This window comes from Triturus cristatus, chromosome 5_2 (assembly GCF_964204655.1).
Source record: "Triturus cristatus chromosome 5_2, aTriCri1.1, whole genome shotgun sequence".
Classification (NCBI taxonomy): domain Eukaryota; kingdom Metazoa; phylum Chordata; class Amphibia; order Caudata; family Salamandridae; genus Triturus; species Triturus cristatus.
The window spans coordinates 1,042,787,245-1,042,813,970 of NC_140588.1; the positions used below are offsets into that span (position 1 = coordinate 1,042,787,245).

The 26,726-nt window shown below is 45.3% G+C and overlaps 1 protein-coding gene across 1 annotated transcript in view; it reads right to left on the bottom strand.

Moving 5' to 3' along the window:
- Positions 1-920: 920 nt before the first annotated feature.
- Positions 921-26,726, bottom strand: part of LOC146829640 (relaxin receptor 1-like) — a 1,041,377-nt gene continuing 1,015,571 nt past the window's right edge. The window contains exons 16-17 of the mRNA XM_085608325.1: positions 14,800-15,015; positions 921-3,257 (exon numbers count right to left, since the gene is read on the bottom strand). Coding sequence (XP_085464451.1) covers positions 3,076-3,257; positions 14,800-15,015 — 398 coding nt within the window. The 3' untranslated portion in view covers positions 921-3,075. The remainder of the gene's footprint in view (positions 3,258-14,799; positions 15,016-26,726) is intronic.

Consider the following 26,726-nt stretch of genomic DNA (forward strand, 5'->3'; position numbering starts at 1 on the left):
TATCTCACTGAAGTTAAACCTCTAAATTGAAACCATATGTTTTTTAACATCTATACCCAACCTCTTTGTGCAGTTTAAGCTGAACACTGACTGCTGTTAAACCTTACCTCTCACTGCTGTTAAACCTTATCTATCACTACACTTAAATGCGATGGCTCGCTGCAGTAAACCCGGAGAGGTCTTTGAACCTGAACTGGAAATGATCATTATATACACCTTACATCTCACTACAGTTAAACCTGATCTCTCGAGAACAAGAAGTTGACGCGGACCACTCATTGCAGCTACAGTAAGCACCTAACATAATATAAAATACACATCTCACTGCATTCAAATGTAATCTTCATTTGCAGTAAAGCATCACATCTCACTACACCTAAACCTGATTTATCAATGCAATTAAAATGACTTTTTACTGCACTCACATGTCTCACTGCATTTACATCTGAGTCCTCACTCGAAGTAAACCTGAGCTCTTAGCCTATCCCATCACAGCACGTAAACCCGACCTGTGACTACCCGCACTGCAGCTCACAACAGAATATGCCTCCTTATTACGCAAGCCTTCACTCTGCATCCAATTACAACGCGGTCATTACAACGACCGGGCTGTAACAACGCATACCATTACCCCGCAATTCGTAACAAGGACTTGCGGAGGGGAGTGCTGGATGTTGGAATAGTATAATTTACTATTCCAACTCCAGTCTGTGCGGACAGTAGGGAAGGTGTTGGATTTTATATCCAACACCTCCTCCCCCCTCCGCAAGTCGTTGTTACGACTTGCAGGGTAATGGTATGCATTGTTACAACGCGGTTGTTGTAACAACCACGTTGTAATTGCATGCGGGGTGACGGATTCATCATAAGGGCTGTTTACCCTCACAACACAATACTTCATTACACGTATCTATGTCCTCACTTCTTTTTGTAGCTAAAGAACCCTTTTCTTACAATTGAACCTGACCTCTGAATGTGGTTAAGCCTGACCTCGCACTGTAGATACACTTGACTGCTCACTAAATTTAAACCTGGCCGTGCACTAGAATTAAACTTATATTTAAGCCTCACCTCTCATTTTAGCATAACACTATAGTATAACAGCAGCTTTTCCTGAGGTGTAACAGCTCCTAACCCGTCACCTTTAATTTGACGTAACTGTGACTCCGTTCTCGGTACAAGTAAACCTAGTAAAGTAGAGTCATATCTATTAAGTGTTGCTTGTGCCATCCCCTTTGCATGTGCTCTAAGAAGCAGCCTTGCTTGACGCCCTGCGTCATAGAGTCCAGTGTGCACTTTCTAGCACATGATTTGTACTGGAAACATACCCTTTCAGTACAAATTCCTTTGTCTAGACAAGCAAGGGATCCTAGGCACTGGATGTGGTCTGTGCATTCAAGCATGCATACGGGGGCTTATTTACAAAGCCCTTGCGCCGACAGTACGTCACTTTTTCCATATAAAAAGTGACAAACCGGCAGTGCAAGGGGCTTGTGAATAAGCCCCACAATGTGTAGCTTTTTTTTGAGACAATAAACGATTTCTCCTTGTTAGCACCTACTTCAAGGAGGCATTTTATGATGCTAAGTCTTGTTTGGCTATCTTAGTAGATCATGCTGTGCGTCAAAACCCAGGGGTGTTTGCTCTGATCCACTCAAGTATCACCCCAAGTAACACCCCAGTAACACCCCTTTTGATGCACAGCAACACAAAGCAGCCCAAAGTGGTTTATACATGGGGAAAACTGCACCTTTCTAGCTTAAAATGCATTTTGCGGTGGTAAATAAATACCATGTGCCACTTTGAGCTGGTGCCCTGGGTAAATCTGGGCCTCAATTCGTTAAACAGGATCTTAACTGAGCTTAAATTCATATTTTCTTGCCTCTTACTGTGCCTTGGTGTGCTGTATAAAACTCCTTACATTCATCCACCCATGCATTCATCCACACTCAAACACTGTTTGGCTCGCATGTTTCTCCACTCATACATTGATTATGTACCCAATTGTGCCTCGTACCCAGCGGGCCAACCAATGACGTAGCTAGGCCTTAGCCACACCCAAATCTCGTGCTGCCTGGGGCGGACTGGCCCCCCTTGCTACACCACTGGAGCCAACAAGCCACTTCTTTCTAACATGTTCATTATCCTCACTCCAATTAAAACTCTCTCTCAAAGTCCCTGAACCTGGCCCTCTTTGCAAAGGCACATCTGTCTCGTATGACCTCTCACCCTTGCATCAGTGCTGATCCTACTGCCCACCGCTGCGGAGTCTGCCCCTCCATGTCGACGGACCCGCTGCTGGCACTGCATGGACTCACCCCCTTTGCAGGTGATTTTCTGTTTTGAAGGACTTGTACCTCATTGCTCAATAGTGCAAAGGCTTCCCTCCCTTCAGTCCCCTCTCCATGGCTAAATCCCTGTTACATGTGGCTGACTGCACATACAACTGTCTTCTTGCCTCTCCTCAGTTTGCTCCTACCCTCCACCCCAAACAGATTCCTGCACTTGATAATAATGCACAGAACTCTGCCTGTGTGCATTTGATTCACCTGTAGGCACAGGAGGGGGTTTCTTGAGGGTTTCGAAGGAGAAGCCCTCGTTTGTTGCAGACCTTCATGAGGATCCTTGTCGCTGATCTCTTTAAACCTCATGTACAAATCTCTTTTTTGTGCAACACCCATTCTCCTCTTCCCACAGTCCCCCTTTCAGCTTAGGGGCTTCACCATCACAACAGCGCAAGGCCAGCAGGTTCACAATGATGTCATCCCACTCCTTTAGATCCCCTTTGGGGTTCCATGATGGATTCTGGTCAGCTGTGCACTTGTTTTTCAGTAATGCCCCTTGCCTCACTTCATGCTGTGTTCTTTGACCCAGGTCTTGGCACTCACTGATGCCACCACCCTTCTCTCCCACCCCTGCCTGGGCTAAAGATGAGAACATATCAGGAATAATAAATGTCATGTTTGGTAAGTTGTCCAACCACAGAGGCCCAGCTGAGCAGACAGAGCCCAGGCAACTGTTTGTGCAAGGCGGGGGCTCAATGTTGAGTGGCCGTGGCCGAAGGCGAGGTGCCAGTCAAGCTGTGTTGGTGATCTGCGTGGACACAAGAGTGAAGCTTTCCTGCAGCTGCTGCTGTTTCATCTTCAGGCACTGCTTGAGCCTCTCCTGGAAGGATGCTGTGGTCACGGTGTAGAGGATGGGGTTCAGGGCACTGTTGATGGGAAGAATGAAAATGACCACCCAAGAGGTGATGGTAACTGCAAAGAGAAGAAAGCATGAGTTATAACCTTGCTTCTTGATATGTAGTGAACATGCATGACCTGTTACAAACCGTGACTGAGATTTATGAAGTCCTTGCATTGCCTTTGCGTCACGCAAGGCAATACAAGGGGTTCCGTGAGCGTCACTAAGCCATGAATAAAAAGTGTGGCTCTGCCTGGCTTAATAAATCTGGAGTAACGCAAGGCAAAGCACGTCTTTAAATAGAAAAATAGAAAATAGATGTGAACTGAACGGAATTTGACCTCTGTTTATACTTTAAAGTGCTGTTTCTGGATCAAACTGAGTTTTCTCTTGCCAATCAACCAATGCAGAACGTCCATTTTGCATTTTTATGGGTTTTTCAATCATATGTTACCTATCCGTAGTCCTAAAAAGCATAACAGCATATAATGCTCACATTCCACAATTACTGAAGGTCATGGAGATGGATGAGAAGGTGTCGAGTCGTAGCAGATACAACAAATTGGAAGGTGATCTGAAGTTCAGATGCGGATGTACAGCTTGGAGGTGTACGTGCAGACCGGCTAAGGGCCTTCCCATATTCAACCAAAAGTTGAAAGGATAAAAGCTTTGTATCAAAAAGATATTTGCAACAGACATCCTTGCAGTAACCATAACTTGCTTCAGAAATAAGACCGTTCCAATTTAGGTGCTGTAAATCTATCCGGCCTATAAGGGAGAGTTTACCATTTGATATGGGACTGTTTCCTAGTCCGCCCCAGTTCGATCATTTAGGCTTCTGAGCTTAGCAGACAAATGGAACACTAGTGGGTGTGGAATATTAAGGAATAGACATAGACCTTTGGGCACACAGCCATTTTTATCGGGGACACCTGACTCAAGAGACAGTGGAAATGTACTCATGTCTCCACTTGTCTGCAATTTTAACATAGGCTGACCCCTAGTTGTCCCTGACACCCCAGGCTGCATCACAATGAAGGACGTCATTGTATTTCACTGAGTCACCCTGACACTGCAGAGGAATAGCTGTGTCACACCTCACCTCACCGAACTAAGGGGCATATCTACAAGGCTGCGATATAAAATTATCGCCGCTTTTGCGGCTGTTTTCGGCCGAAAAGCGGTGATCATTTTATCGCTATATTAGCAAAGTCACGCTATCGTGTGAAACCTTGCCTTAGCGCCTGAATTCCTAACGCCCATCTTTGCATCTCTAAGGAGATGCAAAGTGGGCGTTCCTTCCCAGGATAACGGGAGAAATGTCGCTAATAAAATCATAAAATCTTAACTCAACAAGCCCCCCCGGTTTCATCAGACCTGCTAACACCATATGTTCCAAGCCACTGTCAGCGGACCAAGGGCAGGCATGCACCCCCAGAGTTTTAAGAGCCGGTGGTCGTTCTTTTAACGTTCTGGCAGCTAAACTCTGGAACTCCCTTCCGGCTGCTATTAGAGGGCTTCCAGATCACCAAGCTTTCTGGAAAGCCATATAGACCTGGGTCTTCCCAGCGTAACTCTCTTCCCTCTCCCGGGCTGTCACTACTTATGGGTATTGGTGGGGTAGTGCTGGGACGCCCCGTTGCTGGGGCAGCTATGCGCTGTATAAATCTGTTAATAATAATAATAATAATTTTTAACTCAGAGGTGCCCAAAAGTCCCTGTCAGGCATGTGGAAGGCTGCTATTGGTTCAATAGCCACCCAAGGTTCAAAAATGGAACTCAAACCCAGAGGCCCTGTCCCAGGCCAGCAGGCAGGGCTTCAAAAACTCTCAGTGGGCTTTAGTCGGAGGTTTCAACCCTGGGGAGCTGGGAACCCTCTCCAGGCAGAACCCCAACTTAGGCACTTTGTGGCACCATACGCCACTTAATATAGCCTAGGCCCTGGAGAACACACCCTGGGTCTGCAGAAGCTCTGACTGGGACCTGTCAGTGCTTGCAAACCTGCAGAACTAGAACCCTCCCTGGGTATGCGTTACTCTGCCCCATGGAGGTGTCCCTGGGGTGGAGCGTGGGTGTTCCCACACATCCACCAATGGATTTTTGCACATTGCCAGATTTACCAACACTGGTAAACCTGATAATGCGCCAAAATGCTCCTTCTTCTACATAAACAGTCTTACCCTAAAATGCAGGCATCCCTGCACTATGGTGCAAGGATTTCTGCGTTGGCGCTAGGCAGCTAAAATTATGCCAGTGCAGGGGGAAACTCAGAGCTACACTGTATCCTTGTAAATACGGTGCAGGTTATAGAACAGATGCCAGACTTGATTTTTGACGTTTTCAACCAATTGCAACTCCCCCGCACCCTTGCCCCCTTGCCCCCCAGGCAATTTAGAGGATCACAGGGAACATGACACTCACAAAATGTGAGTTCGTTTTATAAACTGACAGATTGAGGGTGCAAAGTAGTTGCAAATTATTTCAGGGTGGCAGTGGGAGGGGTCACAAAGGTGAATTAATCTGTGGTCTCCAGACCGAAAAGAAGACTCGCGAAGACGTTGGCCAAAACTGGTGCAAAACTGGGCAGCCTTAAAGCCAATTGTAAGAAGGGCCTGGTTGAGAACACAAAGGCAGGAGATGGTATTTAGTCTTAGAGTCGGGACACAGTGACTACTTTTAAGAATAATTCCTGTTAAAAGAGATGCATAAAAGATACTTTTACACACACGCAGTAAATGCTTTTCATTCATTTTTGTATCTTATGAGAGGGCTTATGCACAGCGCATGAAAGTTTAACATGTATGCATCTCAATGGAAATGCTGTTTAGAGAACAGGATCAGCATATGACGTTTATTGCGTCGTGCTTCTGGGCGGTGGGTTTTCTTTCAATGCATCTGCTACAGAACTCCGCTCATCATCGCATGAACACGCACTCACAGGGTAGCCAATGGGAAATCATCTGAAACTCAGACGTAATATATCCCACCTCGCTGTCATCTCCCTCAGCACTTCCAAATGAAGATAATCGTTGCCTCTTCTACCCAAGGTAAAACATGGTACGAGTGAGACCGCGAAGGAGCATATATGTATCACAAACTCGAAGTGCAGCCACTATGTTGTTGGTTGTGATCAGGGCTTTAAGTGGGCCGGGTCTGTCCGGGTCTGAGCACCGGCAGTTTTTTTTTGGGGCCCTCGAAACGGGTCTCTATCGGGCTCTATTTTCGTGGCTACTAAAGGTAGTCCGTTCTTTATTTTTTTTTTCGGACCCGTTTTGAGGGCCCCAAAAAAAAACTGCCGGTGCTCAGACTCGGCCCACTTAAAGCCCTGGATTTGCCATATAATCCATAATATGCTGCCGATTTTAACAAAAACAATTTTGTTTTTAGCTCAATCGGATCAAAAGTTAGTATAATTGTAGTGACCCGTGTTGCTATGCATTGTGGGAGGTGAATGGTCCATCTCCGATGCTGAGTAGTGTGACTTTGGATACACTGTGTGATGTGAAAGGTTTATAAGGAGTTTACCTCGGAATCACACTGTGGGGTGGGAGTGGTTTATTCCCGAGTACGATATGGGAGCCGAGTGGCTGGTCTCTGATGCATAGATGTAAGGAATATGTCCCTGATTGCACTGTGGGAGGCGAGGAGTCTATTTCTGATTACACTGCTGTGAGATGTATCTGTCGCCGATTACACCGTGGGGTGTCTTCTCCCTTGTCACCCTGTGAAAAATGAATGGCGTGTCCCGGATTACACTGTGGGAAGTAGTTGGCTCTTCCCTGGTTACACTGTGTGAACTGGGCGGGGGAAGGGGGTCTGTCCAGGCTTACACTGTGGGAGATTGGGGGAGGAGAGGTGAGTTGTGAGACGGAAGATGTGTTCCGAAGCTCAGTGAGGGAAGTGAAAGGTATGTCACTGATTACTCTGTTTTGATGGGGTCTGTCTCTAATTACAATCCGCCATATTAGAGGGCTCTGTCCCTGGCAATGCTGATGAAGATAGTGGCATCTCTGGAGTCCTGTTTACGCTGAGATGTGAGGATAAATCCCGATTACACAGTGGGTGGCTGGGTGCCTGTCCTCGATCACACTGCAGGGTTTGAATGGCCTACCCTCAACACACTGTGGGATGTGAGTGACATGTCCATGGTCAGGAGGGATTTGAATGACCTATTCCTAAATACACCACGAGAGGTCAGTGGTCCGTCTCTGATTACACTCAGGGATTTGAGTGACTTGTTACTAATTACAGGGGGGAGGGGGGACAGTGGCCTGCCCTTCTGGTTGGTCGGTAGCCTGTCCCTGCTTGCGTTGAGGAAAGTGAGTGGCCTATTCCTGATTACTCTGTGGCACTTGAGTGGCATGTCCCTGGTCAAGCTGAGATTGAGTGGTCTAACCATGATTACACTGTGGGGGTTGGTGGTCTGTCTCACTTCATACTGTGGCATTGAGTGGCTTGTCCCTGGTTACGCAGTGGGGCATGGGAGGTCTGTATGATTAAACTTTGCAAGGTGAGTGGTCTTCCCCGGACCACACGGTTGGGTGTGAGTGGCAGGTCCAGGGCTTTAAGTGGGCCGGGTCTGTCCGGGTCTGAGCACCGGCAGTTTTTTTTGGGGGCCCTCGAAACGGGTCTCTATCGGGCTCTATTTTCGTGGCTACTAAAGGTAGTCCGTTCTTTTTTTTTTTTTTTTCGGACCCGTTTTGAGGGCCCAAAAAAAAACTGCCGGTGCTCAGACTCTGCCCACTGTTGCTGCACTGTTAGGCAGTGCTTTAAATTGAAAAAGAGAAGTGCCGGTACTCACCAAATTGATAGGGGTGAGCCTGGGAGGTGCGTGTCTGGGGGCGTGGCTTCAAGGCAGCCTTGTACACTATCAGCATTTTCTTCTTCAATGTTCAAAGTGCCTTTGGCCAAGTTCTGCCCATAGCTGCAGGGTGTAATTATTAGCGTTTGTTGTAACTATATATAGCGTGAACTTAGCCCGAGGGCATTAACATGAGAAGCAGAAGTTTTACGCGAAAGCAGACTTTTTTTTTTTTCAAGGCACTCTGACAGACAACGGATCTGCAAACTTTCCCTATAACTCACAGCGCGACAGTTCCAATGTCGAGACCTCTAGCTTAGAAAAACACAGGTGTCTTCCTGTCCTGTTGCGCTGTCAGGGTGTGAGCAGGGCCGGCCTGTTTTAACACCTCATTGTCCCTTTCTTCGCGCTCCTTTCACCATCTCACCCCTGCTGATACACACACCAACAGACCCATCACCGCGAGGCAGCTAAACTATCGGTGATTTAGGTGAGCTGGGGAGGTCCCGAGGCGTTTGGGTTCAGGGGGCAGTCACTGCTTAGCTCAACTCATGAAGGACCCCCTGCTGCCGCATTTCAATCTCTATTAGCAAGGGCGCCAAATTTCTCTCCGCCTAAGGCGCTATCTTATCAAATGCCGGCTCGGAGTGTAGGGCTGCAGCCGCAACCTAGCGCCGGAATCCACTCGACATTAACTGTCAAGCACCATCAGAGCTGAAGAGAGGAATGGATTTGCTGATGTTGCTTCAAGCGACACCTCCTTCCAAGGTGTTAAGCACACAGTGCTAGTTATTTTGATTTAGACCACGCCCCTACTCGGATAGGCCACACCCCTTCAAGACATTAACCACGCCCCTTTTAGAGCACCCCCAATTTTTTTCCCCCACTTAAAGCACTGGTTGTGATACTCGCTTCAGTAAAAGGAACCTCATGTTCCCACTTGGGAACAAAAAAATATGGCTGGAAAAAAATCAGTTGATTTACGTACAAAGTTACATTGCCGAAGAAATTATTCTTCTGTTATATGGAGCTCGTCTGCCATCGTGTGGTCATGTGTGTAGCTGAAGGTATACAACCTAAAAAGCAACGCAAGCCATGAAGTAACATTCTTTTTATGAAACAAACCTGAGGTCTGACCTGGGCACGGTGGTTTGGGCCAGTGCGATATCGGAACCTACAAAAAAAAAGGGCACAAATCCCCCCCCCCCCCCCCCACCCCCCAAAAAAACTGAGAGGCCTTGTTTACGTGCCCCTAAATAATAGCTGGACAATAGAACTATTGTGCAGGACTGTAGTCCTTGGACTCTGACCTTTCCCATTATCGCAGATGTTAATGCAGTCACAATAGAAACTTTGTTCGTGATGCAGCACTGCGATGCATTTTCCACAACCGGAAGTACCATAAGAAACTACAGGTTCTTCTCACACTTGCAATGTCTCAGGTAGACTATGCAAATTGCCAGCACATAGGTTCCAAACTCTCACTGAGAAAACTCCAAAGGAGCCAAAACAATGCAGCAGGACTGTTACTGCGCGTCCATGAGGGGAACACATCACAACACCCGTGCTACAGCAAAAACAAATTATCAATAGTCTGGCGCTCAGCCTTTGAAGTGCTCTACCTAGCCCACAGCGCCATCAATGGGAAAGGCTCACGGAGCCTACAAGCTGAGGAGCAGATTTGCTAATATTTCATGCAACGCAGCAGGATAAGTTGCTGCATTGTATGAAAGGGAGAGAGCTGAAATGCGCCATGCTGCAAGGGGGGATTGTTTTTGTACAGAAAGGAATACCTTAATACCAACATGGAAAGAGGCAGTATTAAGGAGAGCTGAAGATATTTCTCCTTGGTACTCCACTGTTCGGTAGGCGCACCATTTTGGCACAAATCGAGGTTTGGAAGTGTTTGTAAATCTGTGTTGCTGCCACAATACATGTGTGAATGCATGGGAACACCCGTGCTCCACGGCTACCTGACACAAAGTAACGCACAACAGCGCTTTGTGCTGTGTTGCACCACTTTGCATTAACTAAGCAATGCAAAGCCCCACAAATCGACTCCCTGTGGCTTAATAAATGGCAAAATGGATTTTGCGGTAGCCCCAACGCAAAATCTGGGCCTAAATTACAATGATACCTCCAGAAGAAGACACTGCACTCAAGACTACCAGCGTACCTTGGGGCATATTATCAAGCACGGTGTTAAAATTATCGCGGCTTTAGCGGCAGAAAACTGCCGCTAAAGCGGCAATAATGGGCTTGATAATATGCCGCAGAGAATTCCCATAGAAGCCCATGTTGACACCAGAACATGGGCTTCTATGGGAATTCTCAAGGGCATATTATCAAGCCCATTATCGACGCTTTAGCGGCAGTTTTCTGCCGCTAAAGTGGCGATAATTTTAACGCCGTTTCTTGATAATATGCCCCCTTGTCCTTACTTCCTACATGAAAACAATCACGTGTGCAACACTACCCTCACCAGCCAAGATATGGAATATGCAGGACCACCAGAATATCAGGAAAGAAGCAAAGACATGGCTAGCACACGGAATCTCTACACGGAATCTCTCAACTGAGGAACATTTGATGTCAGATCAGAACACCCGCACAAGGGTTCTCCTAAGAGTTACAGAACTACCACGGCTTGCACATGACCACAGCCGGCTATGATCAGACAAGGCAAAGAACAACACTCATGCTATACTTTATCCTGACTGCCTTTAACCAGAATAAACTGGAATGTGCTTATATCCCAGGTTCTGAAGCAATAGAACAATCATGCTAGGCAGCCTGCAATAAGGAACCCCAAAGGCACGCTTATTCTTTCAGGCAGCCACCATCAACACACTTAGCTCACACCTCTTAGCATGTGAGGAGATGCACACATTGCCCCAAAGGGTCTGCCACATAGCAGCTCCACCTTGGATAACTTTAACAGAGTCCATTCTTGTAGGGTCCACCCCATCCCTCCCTAAACATGAAGAATTATTCGGTGCAATAATCCCTTGCACTGTAGCAAAACGACCAGTAGCGGCTGGCACAGATTAGAAGTGGCTGGCATGAGGAGGGGGTATAGAGTAGGGGGTGATGTAAAAAGAAAAAAAGAAAAGTAAGGAAACTTAGCTTCTTGCCGCTTTCCCGCATGTCGTCTTTTCTCTCCGGGGCCGGAACAGGAAGCAGCCAGGCTCCCTCCCCTAAGCAAATCACAATCCTGTAATGCAGCATTGTGATTGGTCTGAGCACTGTGGATCGGCACTCAGCCAGTGAATCGGGGCCTGGGCATGTTCTCCACACAGGCTGTAATGCAGCCTGCATGGAGAAAATGCAAAGTGCGCATGCCTGTCTTGGATGGCCCCGGGGGGCCAGCCAAGAATTCATGCGCACTTGGAGTGGGCAAACCACTCCTCCCCTGCTCTGAGGGCAGAGCAGCCCCACCCGCCCCGCAAAGCTGTGCAGCAGGAACAAATACAATGGTAATAACCTTGAGTTATTATCATTGTATTTGTTCTTTCTTTTACTACTTTGCAGCAGTGGAGCAACACTCCTCGGCCTTAGCAGAGGAGCTGCCGGATCTCTGTCCTTTGTCTCTTCTGTAAGGTTTATAGAATGGCTGACATAAAGTGCTGTATCCAGCCTGGGACGCAGGATTAAAGACTAGGTGGTAAGTAGAAAAACTCCACAGGGCCCTGCAGAGAGGCACCGCAGCCAATGAACTCTCCCTTCTCTTCCTCCATCACACGGTTAAGTGATAGGACAGGATAAGAGCATCACTCTGGCCACTCATGCATGACACCCACACTAGCCTGATGGTAAGCACAAGACCCTTCCAACCAAGCCCTCTCCCACTGTGCAGCATGCCACCTGGTCTATGATGCACTCCAGCGCCTAGAAATGGGGCATGAAGCACTACAATAACACGAAGAAAGCAACAAGCGCACACAACTGAATTATGTTGTTATGATGCATAATCTAAATTACCATAAACCACTCTAGACCATCAAGCAGCAATCCCAATCCTGCACCCTGGACACTCCACAATTGAATAAAACAGCAGCTTCTTCTGCAACCACTTTCTAGGAGTATGAAGACCCTGGAGGTAAAGGTACTTTTAGTGAACCAAGTGATGTACCAGCACAGCAGGTGTCGGCTTGTTAGTTATGGGCCACTGACTAGTAAAATCCAGTTGGGTTTTCAGAAAGAAAAGCATATGCAAACAATGTCTACTGAAATAAACTCCCATATATGTTCCTTGTGGTTTTCGTGAAATCCTAACTGATTTTCAATATTCGGTTGATCAACACGCTTAGTCCTAATGCATCAGCGCTTGGGAACCCAGAGGACTTTACTTTAGAATGAAATTTGCTGTATTATCAAAAATAGTCACTTTAAATCAACAAGAGTTGAAGGTGGGAGGATTTTGGAGAGGGGGTATGAGCTGTCAGTGGTGAAGTTTAGCAGATGCAGGTTTGTTTCGTCAGAATCATAAAATGATCACCAGCTCCCTCATCAGGTTGACACAGAACTTGCTGCTAATAATGTTTTGAGGCTGCACAGCTGCATGCAGCGATTACAGATGCATGAAGCGATTGCAGATGCATGCAGGGGTCACAGATGCATGCAGCGATCACAGATGCATGCAGTGACCACAGATGCATGCAGTGATCACAGATGCATGCAGCAATTACAGATGCATGCAGCGATTGCAGATGCATGCAGCAATCACAGATGCATGCAGCGATCACAGATGCATGCAGTGATCACAGATGCATGCAGCGATCATAGAGGCATGCAGCGATCATAGAGGCATGCAGTGATTACAAATGTTTACAATGATTGCAGATGCATGCAGTGATTGCAGATGCATGCAGTGATTACAGATGCATACTGTGATCACAGATGCATGCAGCGGTCACAGATGCATGTGGGGGTCACAGCTGCATGCAGCGATTACAGATGCATGAAGCGATTGCAGATGCATGCAGGGGTCACAGATGCATGCAGCGATCACAGATGCATGTAGTGACCACAGCTGCATGCAGTGATCACAGATGCATGCAGCAATTAAAGATGCATGCAGCGATTGCAGATGCATGCAGCAATCACAGATGCATGCAACGATCACAGATGCATGCAGTGATCACAGATGCATGCAGCGATCATAGAGGCATGCAGTGATTACAAATGTATACAATGATTGCAGATGCATGCAGGGATTGCAGATGCATGCAGTGATTACAGATGCATGCAGTGATCACAGATGCATGCAGTGATTACAGATGCATACTGTGATCACAGATGCATGCAGCGGTCACAGATGCATGTGGGGGTCACAGCTGCATGCAGCGATTACAGATGCATGTAGCGATTGCAGATGCATGCAGGGGTCACAGATGCATGCAGCGATCACAGATGCATGCAGTGACCACAGCTGCATGCAGTGATCATAGATGCGTGCAGCAATTACAGATGCATGCAGCGATTGCAGATGCATGCAGCAATCACAGATGCATGCAGCGATCACAGATGCATGCAGCGATCACAGATGCATGCAGTGATCACAGATGCATGCAGCGATCATAGAGGCATGCAGTGATTACAAATGTATACAATGATAGCAGATGCATGCAGTGATTGCAGATGCATGCAGTGATTACAGATGCATGCAGTGATCATACATGCATCCAGTGATCACAGATGCATCCGGTAATCAAAGATGCATGCAGTGATCGCAGATGCATGCAGTGATTACAGATGTATGCAGGGATCATACATGCATCCAGTGATCACAGATGCATCCGGTAATCAAAGATGCATGCAGTGATCGCAGATGCATGCAGTGATTACAGATGTATGCAGGGATCATACATGCATCCAGTGATCACAGATGCATCCGGTAATCAAAGATGCATGCAGTGATTACAGATGTATGCAGGTCTTCTGGAAAAAAGAGGTGCAGAGCTAAACATGGACGGAAAGGAGAAGCCGGGAGTGGATGTGAGGTGAGAGATCTCTTAATCCAGAAGGATTCCCAGAGAGTTGGCTGTGAGAGCACTAGGTGCGAAAGGGTCTACACTCACTCATCCAATGAGCAATAATTTTATTTTTTGCCTTTAGGAAGCTATGAGTTATCTGCAGTTGGACTGCCCACAAACTATTGCTAAAGTGTAAAGGAAAGGCAGGCGCACAATGACATCAAAGGAGACAACGTAAGCAAACTAAATAATTTATTATTAAGTAAGCTAATATCTTTTTCACCTTTGGCAGTCTCAGCGACCTAATGTGAAACCTCTATTACATCCCCTGTCATCCGTATCTCTGCCAACCTTCATTTGTGCCTCTATGTCCCACCTTTATGAATGGATCTCTTATTTCCCCTTGCCTCTTCCCCTTGATGTACCTTTCTTTCAACCATTAGCTGCCCCGCCCCCCTTGTTACCTTTCTTTTTGCCTCTTTTCCTCACTCTTGCTTCTGTGCAGCTCCCCTTTAATATGGCACACTCTCTAACATCCCCTTCCACATCTGTGCCCTCTGCTCTTTCATCTTTGTGCCTCTACATGCTGCCATCTCTTTATCTCAGGTCTGTGACTTACATTTACATCCCCTTCCTGTTTCCATTTCTGTGCGTCTCCCACTCACTCCCTTTTATTTGTGTGAGCCTACCTTAAACCTGTGCATCTCTAAACTGTGCTCCCTAGCCTTCCACCTGCCCTTGCCCAATGACAGTAACTGCTCCAAGGCTGGAGTTCCCATTGCAACCCTCCACCTACAGCCTCCCATTATAGAGACTTCAAAGACTGTCTGATGGTCTTACTTGGTATCTCCACCTTGGTCAGCGACACGGCTTTCAGAAGGAAGATAGGGATCCAGCACAAGGCATCTGTGAAGACGATGAAGAAGAAGCGCTTGGCGATGGCCACCTCCCTGGAAAGGACGTTGCGCTCGGCTGTCTTTGCCCCCGTCCGGTGGATGGAGTAAAACATGCTGGTGTAGGAGAAGACAATGGTGATGAAGGCGATCAAGTTTAAACCTGTAGAAGACATGAAGCAACAAGTGTGAAAAGTCAGGAGATTCTGTGAGGGCGCCCGCAAGAAGCATCTTTCACTTGTAAACCTGTCCATATCTAGGCCCGGGATATGCTAATATCAATTACACAAAAGGTGAAGGGAGGATGCTTGTCTATCCACTGGCAATCGCTTGGGGTATCATTCCAACCTTTCATTTGTTTACCCAACTTGCCACCTCAGTTTGGACCCAGCGGTATGCAAATCAGTCTCGACTCTGCTCCAACAGGAACAGCCCATCCCGAACTTCCAGGCCAGATCCTCCACAAACTGGAACAGAAACAACCCAAGAACGACTTTGCCCTGATTGGGGTTCCTCAGCCAGGCACAGCTTGGTTCCAGTGTCACAATGAGTACGGGATGCACGTCTGAACATACCTTTGGCCTCCTAGGACATTACATCAAACACACAAAGATGATGGGAGGAGCAGGGAGAAGTCTGGAACGAAGGCTTCCAACCACGGCAGAGACATGCTTCCACCAATAGACCTTCATGGCTTTCTTGATATTGTTGTGGTTCCTTTGTACTTTTATGAAACATGTTTTCCTAGACTTATAGGATAAACCTAGTCTGTCCATATCTGGATTATAATACCAACTTGAATTACACCTGGCTGTGGCTCCTTTTAGGCATTCATCGACCTCAAACGAGAATTTATGGAACATTTAATTTTATTGAAACCTGTAGTGCATGGTACACAGCGGTCCACCTACAACCAGTGTAAAAGAAAACACTGCTTATCATATTTGACGCAGCCATTTGCCTACAACCCAAAGGCCAGCGGCGTTTGACAGGTAATTTTAAAACAGTAAGAAAATCAACAAACTACCCTTCCCCCTCCACTGCCACCCTTTGCTCCTCCGCACAAGCTATAGAATTGCTCCAGTCATTTGTTCGGGACCCAAGGAATGGGAAAAGAATGGGAAAAGTGTAGGAGAGGTAGAGATTTAGCTGACACCCTGGCTCTCGCAGGGGATCAGGCGCAGAAGCCACAAGTAAGTTGGGCATGTAAGCTTCCGAAACTCCGAAGAGAGTATCCGAATAAAGGTTGCCCAGAGGGTGGGATAGGTATCGTTCTTGGAGTCGGCAGTCAAGGATAGCCGCTCCATACCCAGAATGTACCAAAGCTTATGCAGCCAAGAAACATGATCAGGAATTTTCTCTGTACCCCAGAGTGCCAGAATAAGTTGTTGCGCTGTCCCCAGAGCCAGGGCCATTTTTCTGCCCCGGTTGGGGCGAAATGGATAGGTCAGGGGATTCAGTAAACCTAAAATAGTGTATGCGGGAAATCTATAAATTAAGGTATTAAAAGATCTATCTATGTCATACAGGACCTGAGTCCAAAAACTGGAAAGTTTGGGGCAGTGCATTAGAATGTGAAGGAGAGAACCAGTCTGTCCAGCATTCTTTAGAAACGCCCTAGATCCCAACTGTGCAGGCGTGCTGGGGTCAAGTACCAATAGGGGGTAATCTTGAGGGCCATCTCAGTACTAGCCATGTTATGGGCCATATGGAGGACTCTATAAAAGATGTCATCCCATTCTTTGCTTGATAGAGCCCACCCTAACTCTGCCTCCCATCATAGCTGTCCCTTAGATTTAGTCATTTGTTTCCCTTTAGAAAGAAGGTGTACAGTTCTGTGGAAATATGGATTTTTATGATCAGTTATGTCCCCTATCTTGGACCCCAACGGTTTCATGTATAAATCACAAGTACATGTATGTTCCCTCCAGTTCCAGTTATGAAGACGCAAATACATGTGCGTCCACCGTTAACATGTCCTCTTTCAGATCCGCCATGAATGGGCCGGATATTCCATTCCTAAGTACGAAAGGCCACCGGCTTTATATGGTTCACTTATGCTATTTTTCAGTCCAGGCGAGTAGGCCCTGATTCTGCCATCAAGCCTTTTCCTGCCTTCTGCCTCTGAAAGCTCCAGTCTGAGCTCGCATCTGTATCCATGAACTTTGTCCTACTCCCTGCGCGGCTAACGGTGCCTGACTCGACCTGTCTGCTTGCCAAGAACTGTATTTCACCTTGTGATTATCTGCTCCGCTCCCTATCCAATGCATTCCTGTCTAGTAGTTTAAGTAAACATTCTTCCAGCTACCGAGCAAAAGGCCCGGCTTCTCTGTCCTCATGCAAGTAATTCATAGCCCTGTTACCATGGAATATTCCTACCCCCTCGCATTTAGTGTAGACACTTAGACGCTTGTACACGCACTCACAGTCAGTATAGAATAGATTTTGTTCGAGAGACCTTTCTTTTTGGATAACACAGTTCTTTAAACATAGGATATTAGATATGATTTGGGATTAGGTTGACATAACCCCAGACTTTTGTCTCCACATGTAGAGCTAAATGTCAAGTCCCTTTCTCCCTCTAGTTGCACGTCTATCACACGTCATGCGACTGCGCACGCATCTCTGCCAAATATTTCTGCTGACATTGCAGGATTCTCCAGGTATCCACCCACACATGACAAATTACCCATTATCATCAAGTGGACGCCCACATGGACGCCCACCTTCACGCCTACTTACACGCCCACATGCTCTTATCTCATTCTCTCTTGCTCTTTTGCTTACGTACAATTGAGAAATGTATATATACTGTACTCTGTGAATAATGTTTTGAGAATATTGAGAATACTTTTGAGCCCCTTTCCAGATCCAATTTTGGTGATGGAAATATTCTCCCTTTGACTCGAGTTATTGGAATAAATCCCTTTATGAACCTGATACCACAGACTCAGCCTCTTGCTTTATGCATGATCTTATTGATATTCTGAAATACATAGAGCGTAATATTTTATTTACCACATAATGGCGCCCGAACAGTTTAATCTCTTTCCCCACACGCCGGAGATGAAGGTCCAGTTTTGCCCCCTTCCACAGCCGTGATGGACTTCAAGCGCGCACGTCGCGGGTCTTCCCGCCAACTCCCTCAGGCCAACGAAGGGGACAGACTGCGACCAGGCATCCATACGAGGCGGTGAGGAACGCAGATTGTCCTACCCAGAGCCCACCTGCGAGAGAGCTGTGTCCGAGGTATACAGAGGCCCACCAGATTCCGAAGTTCCGAAGTATCCAGGTCACGAGTCGAGTCCAGTCCAGTCCAGTCCGGTCCAGTCCAGTCCAGTTCAGTTCCGAGGCCTTCCGTTCCGAGCTACCCGGTGAGTACCATTGCCGGGGAGGCGTTCTGACGTGCACATAGTTTGTGCCGGTCAAGACGGGTTTGGGTACACAAATCCGGTCTGCACTGTTTCAGCAGTGTATCTGTACTGTTTAGCAGTATATCTAGTATGTCTAGTATATAATTCAGAATAATCTAGTTAGTGTCGAGTAATGCTAAGTGATTAGTTCCCTAATGGCCATTGTTGTTCGTTAAATGTTAAATGTTAAATGTTTTAAATACGTTCTACATATTGTGGTGTGAATGACTGTTCATTATTGTGTTTACTGTATTAAGTGTGTTCAAGTAATGAGGTCTAAAAATGCCGCTCTTTTCAAAATTAAGACAGATCAAAACTAGAAAAGGGGTACTCCTAGGGACACTCCAGGGTACTTTATGTATCATAAACATGGCCTAGACGCCATATTATTTCTTGATTTATGGGTAGACTACACCAAGGAATTATCAGAAAGTGACAGGTGGCCCGCAGCTGGGACCTGGGATGCAGATTGCATCGTGAAAGTAGAGGAAGAATTATGGAAAAGGAAAGCTAGACAATCACAGAAAGACGCCATTGAATTATGGCGAAAAGAATCGTATAGACGTACGGAAAAAGCACGTAGACAGGAAGAGAAGAGTAAGGAGAATTCAAATAAAGTTCGAGAAAATATGTTAGTTGAGGAAGGTATCCGAGTAAAAGCAGAACAAGTAGATGGACAACGAAACACTCTTATGAAAGAGAAAATGTAGACCAGCTTGGAAGGATGCCATTGAGTTTTGGCGCAAGGAATCACATAGAAGGTCAGAGTAAGTGTTTCACGAAGCAGAGAGAAGTAGACTGGAGTCTGGAAAAGCCAAGGAACAGATGTTACAGGAGTAATTGGAGTAGGTAAAATGAGCGCAGGCTGACAGAGAAAGAAATACTGACGTTGCTGGTATTTATCCCGTCCTTTCAGAGGACCTAGCAAGAGTGGCCCCAGTAGAAAGACCAGTTAGAGTGCCACCGCAAGTACCACGATACATATAATAATGATATAGTAGCCCGAAGGTTCTTGAACAACCCACCAATTGAACAGCGCATAGCTGGTGTTTACATGGTCCAACATTTGACTACGTTGTCAATAGGAAATTGAGAGGGGTGTAGCTAGAGAAGGAGCAACACCTGTGATTTGATGACACCCCTAATGTACAAAGTGCTAACGAAAAAGTAATTTTTGAAAAGTTTAGCTTGAAAAAAAAAAAAAAAAAAAAAAAAAAAGAATTGTGGGTATTTCGAATTTGCAAATTGTTCAAGAATACAGGTTTGTGTTCTTGGTGGTCCAGTGAGCCAATGTGCTGGGTCAAGTCGGTGAGATTATGACCCCCTGAGTGCAAATTGTATGTAAAAATAATTTTTCAATTGAGCGAATTATTGCAGTTTTTATGGAATTGAGTAGTCTTTTTGTCTTTGACAGCTTCAGAGTGAGGAGAAGGTGGGGGCTGTGTAGAGCAGTATGTGATACAGAAATCGGAGACAGATTCTGACCTTGTAGCCAGTGTAGGTGGGGGCCGGTGAGAGGAGCAGAACAGAGGCACTGCTTAGAAAGCTTCTCTGACATCGCATCTGTGTAATGCCTGCAGCCGGAACAACAAAAAAAAGTTGGCTGGCAGCCCAGGCTCAGGCCGCGCTGAGGGGCTATTTTTAGCTTCTCTGATAAGACAGGGCAGCTGAGAAATGTAAGTCGAGAAAGATTCCCTTGTTCTATTCTGTGCAAAACGAGTGCCCCGAGGAAATGTCTATGGAGAAGATTTGTTTTATTTTTTAGAAAATGCTATATTGCTTCCGGCCAGAAAGTAAAGTGTTGCTCTTGCTTGGAATTTTAAGGGCTATGTGCCTATATAAAAACGATTTTCAAATTCAGACATTTTTGAATTGTGGCCACAAGCTGCCACCAGTTGCATTGGATAAATGATCCAGTGGTTAAAAGTCTGTGAGGAGAGATGAGAGGTGCGTCTTCGTCTGGGACATTAGGGTACATTGTGTTGACGAAGATGCATAGCTCATTTTTATAAAAGATAACAAACAGGTTCGTGTGTTCTTCGTTTTTGATTATTATTGCTGATTCTGTGTTTATAAAAGAAAACAAACAGGTTCGTGTGTTCTTCGTTTTTGATTATTATTGCTGATTCTGTGTGTCAGACTTGACACGGTGATTTCAGATGGGGGTGTATAGGGCAGGTAAATGAATTATTGATTATAAGCCTGACAAATTAAGCAGGCCAGAATGTTCGCCTCTGAGCTGTAGGTACTGTAATTGCGCATCGCTGCTCATTTATATATGTTAGTGCAATTGTCTATGCTTTCTGTGCTTGGTATACTGATGGCTTGGCATATGTATTTTATATATGTTTTGTTTTTGTGTTGTATTGACCAGTCTGTTTAGCGTTTAATACCAAGTTCTCCTGTGCAAGTACAGAGATAGTCGTGACGACGGCGATCTTTGCACAGCGCTTGGCTGGAACTTGTTCACAATTACTAAATTTCACAGACGTGATATTACCTTTATCATGCTGTCAAAATAGCAGACAACACGTTATCAGTGTATGTCTAATTGGTGTTGGAGATGAATGAAATAAAAGGAAAAATTATGCAAGACTAAAATATTTTTCACATGACTGCCTTTCTCTTATAGACAGGCAGCCTCGGTCATATGTTTCCAGATTGGACATTAAGGAACAATTATGATCTGTGCACTCGCATCTTAACTCTTGAAGGCCTGTTTTAAATTAGGACTGCCACCACAGAGTGACAAATGAGGCTCGGTATTTAGGGTAATGAGAAAATATCTGACAGGATTTCCTTTTTAAAGTTTGCTTTAGTAAGCTCATTCTTGTAAGTGGTGGCCCCAAAAGTTGACTTGTTTTTAAATTAGGCTATTTATTGTATAGGTGGAAATTATTGCAAAATGACTGATTTCTTTAGCAGATAAATTATTAATTATCAACATTAACAACTGTTCTTAAACTTGGTTTTCCGAATATTTAGGTAATTTAGCATTCCTATTAGGGCCTACTAGCATTAATATTGACTTCAGGTTGGTGTAGGTTCATGTAATAGGGACATTTGCATATGAGATGTCATTTGGCTAGCTTATGAGCTAACACAATGAGGTTTGTACGTTAATTTGAAGGATTTCTCGCCGTTTCAAATACGCTGTGTATCTCCTATAATTTTGCTTACGCCCAGTAGCTACACACAGGGATTAATAGTGTTGACAAGACACAGGGTTTGATAGTGTTTTGACAGCAGTGAAATCTGTTTCAGATTTCCTCCTGTCAAAAAGGGGGGGAAGGAGGAGAATATTGGCTTTCTGCTGGCCCCTGAGGAGGTTCGCTTCCCGCTAGCCCCTTAAGAAATTAAGCCCCTTAGAAATTAGCCCCCTTAGAAATTAAGTCGAGGAAATAGGTATGGTGCTTTCCCCTTTTTCTCATGTTTTATTGTGATCTTTCAGGGGAATTAGTTGTGGGCACCGGAACGTATTCAATTGATTTCTGGTTTTTCCCAGCCCAAGACACAAAAAGACTAAAGTCCTCAAGAACACACTGTGGCATTTGAAGAATTAAAGAGAGCTTTATGTCAAGCACCAGTTTTAGCAAACCCTGATTACAACAAATCGTTTATGCTTTTTGTGACAGAGCGGGATGGAACAGCACTATCTGTCCTAACACAAGATCATGCAGGAAAACACGAGCCCTGTGCTTATTTTTCTAGTACATTAGACCCAGTAGCACAGGCTTTGCCTGTGTGCCTAAAATCAGTTGCAGCAACGGCCTTAGCCTCACAAAGTGACTCGATAGTGCTGGGCCACCCTCTGACAGTACAAGTACCACACGCAGTAGAGGTTCTCTTGAACCGGACACAAACACAACACCTGACTATAGCTAGACTGACAGGCTATGAGCCAACGTTATTTCAACCACACATAGAGATCAGACGATGCAACATACTGAATCCTGCTACCCTTTTGCCCTCCAGTACAGAAAGCGTTTCACCACACGACTGTGTTGAAGTAATACATACCGTGACTAAACCAAGACAAGACTTGACAGACGTTGCACTCCCAGACCCCGACCTAACACTATAAGTTGACGGCTCATGCATGAGGACAGGGGCGGGAGAATTAGTGGCAGCATATGCAGTGACTACTGATACTGTAATAATAGAGACTAAAAGAATAGACATATTGTCAGCACAAGCAGCAGAGCTCATTGCCCTGACACAAGCGTGCATAAGAGCTAAGCACCTGAGAGTAAACATTTACACCGATTCTCTGGCGAGAAAGAGGTTTTTTGACCTCTCATGGGGCCAAGATACAGCATGGCCCCTTATTCAAGCCCTACTGGAAGCAATACATTTACCAACAAGCCATAGCTATCCTAAAATGTAAAGCACATACTAGAGCCACAGATACCATTTCCCAAGGCAATGATCTGGCAGACCGAACAGCTAAACAGACAGCTCAGACCCCACTAGACATGACAAAGTTACAGGTTCAATAAGTGTCCAAAGCCATGACAGTTAGGGATCCTTCCAAGGATGTACAAGACATACAGACACATGCTACGATGGACGAATTAAAGAAATGGTCGGAACAAGGAGGGGTACTGACTGATCAGGGTTTCTTCCTGATTCAATGGTACAAGTGATTATAAATACCGCACATAGTCCTGCACACTTAGGAGAGAAAGCAATGATAGATAGCTTACAGAATATATGGTTCAACAAGCACCTGCGTGCAGCAGCGAAACAAAAGGTCAGAACATGTATGATCTGTTGCCAATTCAATCCAGGTAAAGGCATTCCGATGGAACAAGGTGGATTCCATCCACCTGACCACCCTTTTGAAGTGCTCCAAATGGATTATATCCAAATGAACAGATGTAGAGGTTACAAATATGTCCTGGTACTAATGAAGCAGGTGTCCCTTCTGTTAGGGTATACCTGGAAATTCCATTGTGTGCGACATCCTGAAGCAGCAGGCCTTGTAGAAAGACATAATCAGACATTAAAAATTTGCGCAGACAAAGGTGTAGATTGGATGGTAGCCCTGCCGGTTGCCCTCTTTTACATGCGAATGGTAGCTCATTCTAGAACAGGCTTATCTCCCTATGAAGTGGTCTTTGGTAGACCACCAAATATGTGGGGCACTCCAATGCCTAAAAGATTACTGATGTTAATAGTAACATGCTGACAGATTACCTGGCTTCCTTGATGTCTGCACTACTCTCTTGTTGTTCGCAGGTTGCTGCCGCCTTCCCTGACAACACCCAGGTCAAAGAATACTCCATCGCTCCTGGATGAAAGGCGCCAAAGTCAGTGCTCTGGACCACGGGGACGGCCGTTAAAGTCAAAGTGCACCTTCACCACTCTTTTACAAAGGAAAAAGACTTTAAACTTGGATTTTGGATTTTGAACACCATTTTCTAGAGGAGACTCCCCAGAAGTTTCCACAAAGCTAAACTTTGATCTAAGAAGTCAGAACCCGTTTGATCAATTAAGTCCACTAGGTGGTGAAGCGGTTGAACATGTATTCTGGCTCGCATAAGATCTTGGACAATAACATAAAGCAAAAATAAGAGAGCAAGATAAGAAGCAAATAGATGTATAGTGACTGTAATTTTTCAATCTCTTCTGTGCATCACGATAATATGTATCAGCTTAATACTACATGCTATTTTTCCTCCTATTGCCTCACTCTTATACTCCTCCACTAATGATACCATAAAGCACACCTTTAGTGATCTGCCATCCTATGAGCTATCATATCGACTTGCCTTACGCAACAATACCTTTATTCAGATGCTGCACCATTCACATCAGACTAGCAATGCTACAGACTGCTGGGTCTGTGGCCGATTCCCCCCTATCAGAACTATAAGGGAGTTTTGCCCCTCTTTCTCTATCCGTTCACACACAATGGCTCCTGTGGAGCATGGTTTAGTTTGATTAATTCCCTAGATTCGAATTCCGCAGTTTATCAAGACAACTGGGTATGGGGAAACCTGAACTTAGTTTTGCTTAAAGTCTGCTACCCTAACAAGGAGGGACTTCCCAAAAGAACAGGAACTGATCTAAGAAATGAAGTATATGGATTAGGTAATTTTACACTTAACCTCATGATCCTGAACGTTGAATCTGAAGCTACACCAATCTTGCCCGCCATGTCCGTATTCCCAGTAAAAGGGGAATTATGTATAAGAAAGAATGGCTCCATACACATGGGCAATAGTAAATGCACCACTGTAATAAAATTCAGTGATCAAGGCAAGTCTACATTTAGAGTTTCTCGTCATTCCTACTTTATATGTGGCCAGACCGCATATATACGCCTACCTCTAGATTGGGATGGTACCTGTTACATAGCATTCCTCCTACCACCTGTTTTCCTAGCTCCTCCTGATTATCATAGAAATACTCATTTAGTACACAATAGACAGCAGAGAGATCTCCCAATTGTCGATTACACTGAAACAGCATGGGAAAAATACACAGATTTCAATAAAGGTTTCTTTCCCTATATAGGTACAGTTACCAATAGTAAGCTGATACGTAGATTAACCAGAACCCTTGAAGCAGTAGTGAACGAAACTATTTCCGCCTTAGGCAATTTAACAGAAGAGCAGTCTGCTATGCGGATTGTTGTGCTTCAAAATAGTCTTGTCCTTGACGTTATCCTGGCCGATAGGGGCGGAGCTTGTAGGGTCATCAAATCAAGCTGTTGCATTTTTCATACCAGAAAATTCGCCATCTGTATATAAAGCCATAACTCGCCTTCATAAGATTGTAAGCCAGATACACCAGAATCCAGGCACCTGGACTTGGTCCGGTTGGTTTTGGAGTGTATTATCTACCTTTGGATGGAGGGTCCTATCCTTCCTAGGTATTGGCTTTCTCATACTATTCAGTTGCTGCTTATGCCTACAATGTGGACCAGCGATTTGTGGTCTGTGTGCCACATCGTGTATTCCACCACCAAGATTTCGTTCGTCCCAGAAGAAAAAAGAAGAACAAATGATGCTATATGAACAGATCAATGGATTGATGAAGATTGATATCTCTTGACGGGCAAGTAGGGGACAAGGAGGGAATGTGGAAATATGGATTTTTATGATCAGTTATGTCCCCTATCTTGGACCCCAACGGTTTCATGTATAAATCACAAGTACATGTATGTTCCCTCCAGTTCCAGTTATGAAGACGCAAATACATGTGCGTCCACCGTTAACATGTCCTCTTTCAGATCCGCCATGAATGGGCCGGATATTCCATTCCTAAGTACGAAAGGCCACCGGCTTTATATGGTTCACTTATGCTATTTTTCAGTCCAGGCGAGTAGGCCCTGATTCTGCCATCAAGCCTTTTCCTGCCTTCTGCCTCTGAAAGCTCCAGTCTGAGCTCGCATCTGTATCCATGAACTTTGTCCTACTCCCTGCGCGGCTAACGGTGCCTGACTCGACCTGTCTGCTTGCCAAGAACTGTATTTCACCTTGTGATTATCTGCTCCGCTCCCTATCCAATGCATTCCTGTCTAGTAGTTTAAGTAAACATTCTTCCAGCTACCGAGCAAAAGGCCCGGCTTCTCTGTCCTCATGCAAGTAATTCATAGCCCTGTTACCATGGAATATTCCTACCCCCTCGCATTTAGTGTAGACACTTAGACGCTTGTACACGCACTCACAGTCAGTATAGAATAGATTTTGTTCGAGAGACCTTTCTTTTTGGATAACACAGTTCTTTAAACATAGGATATTAGATATGATTTGGGATTAGGTTGACATAACCCCAGACTTTTGTCTCCACATGTAGAGCTAAATGTCAAGTCCCTTTCTCCCTCTAGTTGCACGTCTATCACACGTCATGCGACTGCGCACGCATCTCTGCCAAATATTTCTGCTGACATTGCAGGATTCTCCAGGTATCCACCCACACATGACAAATTACCCATTATCATCAAGTGGACGCCCACATGGACGCCCACCTTCACGCCTACTTACACGCCCACATGCTCTTATCTCATTCTCTCTTGCTCTTTTGCTTACGTACAATTGAGAAATGTATATATACTGTACTCTGTGAATAATGTTTTGAGAATATTGAGAATACTTTTGAGCCCCTTTCCAGATCCAATTTTGGTGATGGAAATATTCTCCCTTTGACTCGAGTTATTGGAATAAATCCCTTTATGAACCTGATACCACAGACTCAGCCTCTTGCTTTATGCATGATCTTATTGATATTCTGAAATACATAGAGCGTAATATTTTATTTACCACAGTTCCATGATAAAATGTTTGTCATCCGGCTTGCAAATCCGCCATTGTTCAAAAGTAGTCAAGGGATGGGAGGCACCCTTTTTGTAATCAGGAAGCTCAGCCTCCTAGTCTTCCTCATAGGAGTATAATCACACAACACAATTGCATGAGAATGATCAGCACACACAGTTCCTCTTATAAACAAAATG